At 41.1% G+C, this 8,601-nt stretch overlaps 1 protein-coding gene across 2 annotated transcripts; it reads left to right on the top strand.

The window, feature by feature from the left end:
- Positions 1-6: 6 nt before the first annotated feature.
- pex16 (peroxisomal biogenesis factor 16) lies at positions 7-8,340 on the top strand. Of its 2 annotated transcripts, XM_085769804.1 has the most exons (11): positions 7-277; positions 1,228-1,263; positions 1,433-1,509; positions 1,783-1,916; positions 2,326-2,426; positions 3,381-3,461; positions 4,801-4,953; positions 5,077-5,149; positions 6,030-6,149; positions 7,045-7,109; positions 7,248-8,340. In XM_085769804.1, exons 1-11 carry the CDS (start codon positions 145-147, stop codon positions 7,304-7,306), a joined length of 1,032 nt encoding a protein of 343 aa, XP_085625930.1. In that variant the 5' UTR covers positions 7-144; the 3' UTR covers positions 7,307-8,340. The 2 variants fall into 2 exon arrangements, with proteins under 2 accessions (XP_085625930.1, XP_085625939.1); XM_085769813.1 differs by lacking the exon at positions 7,248-8,340 and having other exon boundaries at positions 6,030-6,153; positions 7,049-7,109.
- Positions 8,341-8,601: the final 261 nt, after the last annotated feature.

The following is an 8,601-nucleotide window of genomic DNA, read 5'->3' as shown; positions in this document are numbered from 1 at the left end:
AGCGGCGGACCATGTACACGGAAGTTTGCTTGGTTTGAAAAAAACAGTTCATTAGAGAAAACAGGAAATAAACAAACAAACTTTGACTGGCACAGACATTAAATGAAGAGCTTGTTTTTCAATGCGCAGTAAGTGAGAGGTAAAATGTCTCACATTAAAGAGTACGTGGACAGACTGACGCGTGTTTATGAGCGTTACACCGAGTACGTGAGGACGAATCCAGCTGCCACAGCACAGCTGGAGAGCACCGTGCGGACACTGTCCTATCTGATCGCAGGTGAGTCCCAGCAGCATCTGGTTAAACTCGTATTAACGATATTTTTAAAAAGCGTCAGTCGCGTAGAGGCCGTGTTAAGGCTGAGCATCGGCAGTGACAGGATATCACTGCGCTTCGCTTCAACCTAGAGAGTTTGTAGTTTCATTTTCCATTGTACGCAAAAGTTTGCAAAATTACATGTTGACTTGTGTAGTAGAAAATAACCAGTTCCCCTGTAGACTGTCCTTAAAACTGGCATCAAATGATTAATTATTGCACCGCAGCTTTGTTATCGCACCATGCTACTGATTCAGTACCCAATATCACAGGTAACGTTAATACCTAGGCCTTAAAATAAAGTAATCAAATAAAGTATCTATCTCTTTGTAATTTTTGTAATTTATTTATTTAGAAGTCAGGACAATGCACATTAATAAAACATGTACCGTAGTACCTGTAAATGTGTCAGATTCTAGCCAGAGGGCTAATTTCCATCTGGAGTCCTCTAGGCAGGTTGGTGTTACAATACAGTACAAAAGGTTAGAATACATTTTAAGTAGGAAATAGCATAAACACATACAATATTACAACACATTACTGATACTAATATATGTTAAGACAGAGCAATACAGTAGAGGCATGCAGTTAGGACATTAAAGGTGATTGCACCTTTGGGGCAGATATGGTGATTGTGAATTTTGTGTGGATGGTCATTTTCTGTCTTGGAGTGACCTTTGTATCTGAAAGTTGTCTTGATCTTAGATGCTGTTCTTTTAACAGAAACATTTGAAGAGACACTCATTTGTCTGAATTCACCTCTGTTCACTTTCAGAAATCAAGAGATATACAATTTTCCCTGTCAATGTTGATGTGTCCAAACACCAGAGAGACTTTCCACAGTGTTTCTGTTGTTTTCTAATGTTTCCAGCACATAATAAACAGTAACATGTTGTAACTGTTATTTCACACAGGGCGATTTGCAGATTCCCATGAGATATCTGAACTAGGTGAGTACTCTTGTTGATCTATTTACAACAAGTAATTAACATTACATGCAGTAAAATGAGTTTATCTGTAGAAAAAACAGCAGTTGTTTTTGTAATCGGTTCACTGTTGGGCCTGTTTCAGGGGTTTTCTGCTATTCAGATTGATTACACCTCTTTGTGTATTTTTCAGTTTATTCTGCCTCCAACCTCCTGGTTCTGTTCAATGACAGCATCCTGCGCAAAGGCCTGAGATGTACCTTCCCTGTGGTGAGTTCCTCCTCAAGGCTTCCCCTTTAAACAACTTTTGTCCATCATGCTGGACTCAGTGAACCACAACGACCCATTTAGTTCTTGTCTTTCTTCATGAACACGACACTGTGAGGGTCTGGATACTTTCCAGGGATGCTTTAGGAGTTGTCAGAAGTCACTCATTTGTTTAAACTTGTAACTGAATCCCAACTATTGAATTCAAATCTAAAACATAAAAAGTGTGGCAACATCATTCATAAATTTTGGCACCTGATGTGTGTGTGTGTTCAGTCTCTGTCTCAGCAGAGGCTCCTGACCTGGCTCTCTGTGCTGGAGTACGTGGAAGTTTTCCTGGAGATTGGAGCCTGTAAGCTATGGGGTGACGTTGGCCGCTGGCTGGTGATCGGACTCATTCAGATTTTTAAGTATGTGTGTAAACTATCCCTCAAAACTCCTCTAGTTAAGTTTCAATAAACATGGAGTGATCCCATATTTAACTTGTGCACTAATCTTACAAGAAACATTTGGATTTTAAGACCAACATAAACCGTCTGTGTTTTGCAATAAGAAAATCTCTGCAGCTGGTTCAACATCTGGTAGAATGGCTGGAACCAGAAAATGGATTGAACTTGTTGATGAATTAGTACCTGGTTTGAAGTACATGCGTTGTTTCATATTATTTAATGATTAGATTCTAAAAAAAAAAGGAATAGATGCAGAAATAAGATAAAACTTGTTGTCAGATCTTGTATAATAATATCTACTAATTAACCATAAATGTATGAAGTAACTCTGTTGTTCCATTGACATTTTTTTTCTCATGTTAATCCTCAGGACAGTTTTTCGCATTGTGCTTCTTCTGTGGTATAAATCTGGTATCCAGACTTCACCTCCCATAATCCCCCTCGACAGAGCTGCAGAGCTCAGCGTTGAAGGTCAGCTATCTTTTAATATTGGACTCTGAGCTTCAAAGTCAAGAGGTTACATCACATATTAGTGAGCATGTGTCTGCTAACAGTAGCTTTTAGCTCGTAGCTGCTGTTAGCATGGCTTCAGATTCACTGCCAACAATTTACACCAATTAACAGTTAATGTCAGTTAATTAAAGCTGCACTCATCACTAAGATGAAATAAGACTTCACTGATCCTCCATAGAGGGAGTCAAATTGTAATATGTAGTAGAAAATGTAATTAAAAAAACGTTTTCCCAATATTCTCATTATTTTTCTATTAGTAACATATCAAATGATGTATATTTGTCAAGTCAGTGTCATCTCCAGAACACATTCAGACACAGCTTGAGTTGACCAAAGTGCTGCAAATGAACATGAAACAAACAAAAAAATAATTTAATAAAATAAATAAATTGTATTTAAACCAGAAGGGCTTTGTTTAAACGGACAACGAGGAGTTTTGGAAAAGCAAATTGTTTCACACTACATTTATGAGCCTCTGCGCACACCGTGAAATTCTTTGACCGCCGCAAGATGGACTCATGTTTTCATTCATCAATAATTAAAGTCAGAGGTTTGAAGACGATCACATACCGTCGTAGTTCCGACCATAAACGGTCGGCTCGACTAGCATTTCTGCCATTAATTAAAATAACAAAATAACGATAGAGACAAAACGATATATTTATCGAAAATGGAGCCATTAACAAGTGTGGGTAACGTAGATTCATCCACATTAATGTGAGACTTTTTTATAACCAAATAGAAACTCCTCGTTGTCCTTTTAAAACAAATGTATAGAATAAGTAAATGTGTTTGTTAACAAGTTCATCATGTCGCCTCTGCAGGGTAATGATGTACAGCTTCTTTTGTTGCCTAACATAAATCACTGAAGCAGCTTCAAACTACAAAACAAATGTTGTTTTTTCTCCACAGATGATGTTGACGGCGAAGCGCAAGATGACACGTGTTTTGTGGGTCAGAGGTCAGGACGGGTCATTCGGCCGCTGGGCAGTGGTAAGAAAAAAAATCATCATTCTGTCTCCATGGGGACGATGGACAGAGCTCTGTGGACTCTCTTTAATGTCACAGCTTTATTTTTTCTTCTGCTCGTCAAGTTATACCCATTCAAATAAAAACAAGGTTCTTTACACTCAAAGTGCTGCTTTGAATGTGAAACACATATTCTTTTCATAGCAGTAACAAGAAATGAATAGAAAGTGTGAACTTACAACAGTACAAAAATGTTTATTTATTTATTTGTTTATTTCGGGCATGTCAATTAAATCATCATCATCACACTTTATCTTAGTTCAAATAATACAATACACATGGCCGAAAGGGAAAGCGGGAGAAGCTAAAGCTTATCTAGTCCCGCCCCCATTACCCACAGAATAAAATCTTCATCATAATCTTTTCTTTTCTTTTGCTTTTTACATTTTGACATAACATTTTCTTTTACTCATGACATTTTGACAGCAGTAGGTAGTATACAGAGCTGAAGTTTAGCTCGAGACAGTACATACAGATTACGTGTGTGTCTGCACATGTGTCCATATTTGTCCGTCAGGACTCAGGAGTGAACAACAGTCTCATCTTGTAGCCTGGCATGTCACAAAGTCACAAAGTGGTCCAATCGACATTTTTCTTTTATTCATTCGTCTCTTCTGCGGCTTTCGCTGCGCTTAACTTCGCCATATCCTCCCGAGTTTTGGCTACGTCAGCTCTCATCATTGAGATGTACTCGCAAATTGCTGAGATGTCAGAGCGCATCCCGACCACAGCACTCCGAGTAGTGGCGTTGTCTGCCCCCGCATTGGTCTGCTCAGTGGCGATCTTCCTCATTTTCCGATATTGCATGAAGATTCCACATCCCAAGGTGATCATTCCAATTGTCATGAACGTGAATATGTACACGTCCTCGACATCCTCCACATCCAGTGCGGCAAGGCACTTTTCCCATCCATCCAGGATGTAGCCAGACATGAAGGTCCCGTCCGGGCATGTAGGTTCACCAGAACCCGCACGCCTTGTTGAGAACACTCTGTCAATGGCATTCAGTGACCAGCTCAGCAACTCCATCGTGGACCAATTGATTCTCCTTAGTGTCTCGATATACAGGACTCAGTTGAGCTCTTCAGTAGTGTCTTAGTGATCTCTCACAATTGTACCAGCCTGCCTTAATACCATCTGTTATCTGCATATTGTTGTTACACGTATATAAAAACACACACAAAAAAAAATAGTCAAAATAGAAAACAAACAACATACTGCTTACGCACAAGTTGACATTTGCCTCGACATTTGCCTTAAACCAGCAGCTGTTTTACTGATTTATTTGTTGATGTTGCGGCAGGTCCGTCCCTGCAGGCCCGCCTCTTGGGGGCACCGACTCCGAGGAAGAGGAGGAGCAGCAGCCTGAGGGAGAAGCTCCACAACAAGCCAACAGAGCTGGGGCTGCAGGAGACCATCGCTGAGTCTGTGTACATCAGCCGGCCTCTCGTCCACTGTATCCTTCTGTCTCAGTCCACTGCTGTTCAGCACATCTGTCAGTGCAGCTCAGCCATGTAAATGTTAACAGAAGAAGACCAGGGTCCTGCTTCAGTTCACTTTTCCTGAACGCTGCCTGCAGTGCTCTGCCTCGCCATCTGTGGGAAACGGTCGTGGAAGCCGTGGCTCATCTCCGGAGCCCTCGAACTGTCCAGGTGAGAAAGCTCCTCCAAAACAGGTTCACGTCCTCACGTACATATACTGAATATTTAAAGGGATAGTATCATTTTTTAAAGTGGGGTTGTATGATCTACAAATAGCCCCTAAGTACTTTAATTGCAGTAGAAGACTCTCTGCACTCCTCCCGTTAGCAACGCCAGCCCATAGCCCAGAGATTTACAACATACAGTGTTGTGAACAGACCCAAAGAAACGGCCTATTTTCACGGCCTAAAAGAGGTTTTACCTGAAAAAATAAATACACAGTTCCATTGTTCGCTATAATATAATTTTTTCCAGCCCCTCAAAGTGCAGGAAAAACACAGTTTTTATTTGGACCTAACCAACTGCTGATTGGTGGGCGCTAACCCTGGGCGGAGGGATACATGAGTTGGTTAGGTCCAAATAAAAACTGCGTTTTTCCTGCACTTTGAAGGGCTGGAAAAAATTATATTATAGCGAACAATGGAACTGTGTATTTTTTTTTCAGGTAAAACCTCTTTTAGGCTGCGAAAATAGGCCGTTTCTTTGGGTCTGTTCACAACACTGTATGTTGTAAATCTCTGGGCAGGGCTATGGGCTGGCGTTGCTTACGGGAGGAGTGCAGAGAGTCTTTTACTGCAATTAAAGTACTTAGAGGCTATTTGTAGATCATACAACCCCACTTTAAAAAAAATGCTACTATCCCTTTAACCAAGACAAGACAAGGCAAGACAAATTATGCTTTATTATTTTGGAAAGAAATGTAGTCAGTTATTTCTTGACCAGTTGCTATGAATAAATCAAAGATAAATGTGCTCTGTGTCTTTGATTTGAGCTATGAAAAGCTTCATGTTCAGTCATTCAGTGATTGATGTTGTGTTTTTCTTTCCTGCAGCTTCGCGTTGCTCAATGAGACCAAGTTTCAGAACCGCTGGGAGAGAGCGGAGATGAGGAGGAGAACCTTCCTCCTGCTCTACTACCTGCTGCGCTCGCCTTTCTACGACAAATACTCAGAGTAAGTGTCGCAGCGACGTACCTCATTTCCGTCATTTTTGAAGTCCATTAAATTGTTAAGAATCAGTAAAATATTTAAGTCTGTGAAATTTCAGAAGATTTCCCATAGATCAAGGTCGTATGTTTAAAAGTCCAAAACAAGATAACAATTTTTTCCATCAATTAGGTTAAAGGGATACTTCACCCAAAATCGATAATTCACCAATTTTCTACTCACCGTCATGCCAAGGAAGGGTTCGGAGAACTTTCTGAGTCACACTTCAGGAGTTCCAGGGGGGGTCCGGCTGGCAACGTGTTGTCATATAATGGCGGCGGGTTGTGCTCACTACTGAATCGTCCAAAACACACACTGTGAAACATCCAAATACCACCATACTGGTCGTCCGTACTGACCCAAGTGTCCTGAAGCCACGACATGAAAAAGTTGTTCGGAAAAATGAATGTGATCTCTGTTTTTAAGCCTTGTTGTAGCAACAACTCCCAGTGGCTCTGTTGTTTGTGCGCATGCGTGAGATTTGCTGCGAGATGGCAATGAATGAACATCTCGCAGCAAATCTCATGCAAGCTAAAAACAGAGATCAAATTAAGTATTTAGATGTTTCTGTGTGTTTTGGACGATTCAAAAGTGAACTCTATCCGCCACCATGATATGAAAATCTGTTGCCAGCCGGACCCCCCCTGGAACTCTAAAAGCGTTTCTCTCCAACCCATCCTTGGCATAACGGTGAGTAGAAAATTGGTGAGTTATCGATTTTGGGTGAAGTATCCCTTTAATGATAAATTGTTTTCGTTCAACAAGAAAAACATGCATATCTTTTTTTTTATCTGTGCAGCTTTAAATGTTTTTAAGATTTGTTGTTTTAATTGTGTTTGGCATCGTGTTCCTTCGTCTGCAGGGAGAAGATCCTCTTCCTGCTCAGACTCCTGGCCGATCACGTCCCAGGAATAGGACTCGTTGCTCGTAAGTACTCAGGTCTTCAATCACGTCATGGTCTTTTCAACTCCAGAAAAAAGTGTTTATTGAGTTAAACATAAAATACAAAGAAAATATATCAAGAATCAGCAGGCTGTGACCCCGCCCCCTGTGTCTGTGTCCCAGGTCCTCTGATGGATTACCTCCCCACCTGGCAGAAGATCTACTTCTACAACTGGGGCTAAAACCTGCTGCGTCTCCACCTTCAACCTTTTTAACATCATCGTGGGGGCGACGGCAAGAAATAAAGTGTCCCATGGCTGGTCAGAGACACACCCGCCATCATGACCCTCCCCCACCCCCCAACAATCAAATATAGAGAGTGACAGCATGACAGTGTCATGTTTCTGAATTCAGAGATCTAAACAGTCACATGATTCTGACCTGCAGGTTTTAATCCTTCTTTCTGACACTACAAAGAACTGGTTTGATCAATGCTAAAGAAAGTGTTTTGCCTTATGAACGTCTGATTTCTTCGTTGTCTGTCCAGTGGAGTATTAGCACTTGACTTGTCAAATTTGTAAGATTCAGGCAGAATCACAAGTGTCTGAGTGACGGCAGAGCTGCGGTGCAGTGATTTAAACCCGAGAAGCACATAAACCTCTCCACCTCTCACTTCCACCAGCCACTGTTGGAGAGTTATCATGCACAGAGAAGTGAAGCTACTGAAGCAGATTAAAGTTAATAATATATATAATGAAGTGTGTGCAGTGGTGTCGGAGTCAGAGACGTGAACACAGCAGCAGAGGTTTTTTCCATCTTTATTAACATACTGAATAAGTTTCTGTTTTTTGTAGCCTACAAATAAATAGTCCAATGTTTCATCCTTTCGCTCCACATGGTTGTTACTTTGTGGGAGTTTATCACACGGGTGGGACACACACACACGCAGGCTCGGCCACGCTGGGAAAAAAATATGACACTCTGATCTTTCCAAAAAAAAGAATAAAAATCACGAACCAGGACCCTCATCTGTTCAGACCGTCCTCTCAATAACATGTTGAATGTGAAATCTGCCAGGACCTCAAGTGACCGAGGGGATTGAGACAAACAGGAAGAAAGACAAATACTGAAAGGCTTCTTACTCTGAGCATCATCATCATCACTTAAGAGGCACAAACATGATCATGTTTTACAATGTGAACGTCTGGAATATTTTCTCATTGGTCAAAATGTGTGAAACGATAACCATGTAAACTGAAGACATCGGCCTTCCAAAGTAATAAAAAGAAAACGGGGGAAAAGGCAGCGCCAACAGAGCGTCTTGTGTTTTCAGGGTCGTGGCAGACTTCAGATCCAACTGGCAGAGACAGTTGTAAAATGTAGATGCATAGTCGAGACAGTGTCAACTTTTAATGAGCTGGGACTGAGCACGTTCTATCTGAACACAATACACATTGATCTATATTTTTAATTCAATGCCCCCCCCTCCCATCAGTCTTAATTTGAAATCTCAAATTCCTGTGCGCGACCGACACAA

Source organism: Trachurus japonicus, chromosome 3 (genome assembly GCF_045865225.1).
Source record: "Trachurus japonicus isolate A0001 chromosome 3, Traja_1.0".
In the NCBI taxonomy this organism is placed as follows: Eukaryota; Metazoa; Chordata; class Actinopteri; order Carangiformes; family Carangidae; genus Trachurus; species Trachurus japonicus.
This window is presented reverse-complemented; position numbering and strand designations above follow the sequence as displayed.

Bases quoted from the DNA above. Each gene is read 5' to 3' on its own strand.
- pex16 (XM_085769804.1), top strand. From the start codon at position 145: ATGTCTCACATTAAAGAGTACGTGGACAGACTGACGCGTGTTTATGAG. The intron at 1,917-2,325 runs GTATGTGTGTAA...GTTAATCCTCAG, and splicing joins GGACTCATTCAGATTTTTAA to GACAGTTTTTCGCATTGTGC. The intron at 4,954-5,076 runs GTATCCTTCTGT...CGCTGCCTGCAG, and splicing joins CAGCCGGCCTCTCGTCCACT to TGCTCTGCCTCGCCATCTGT.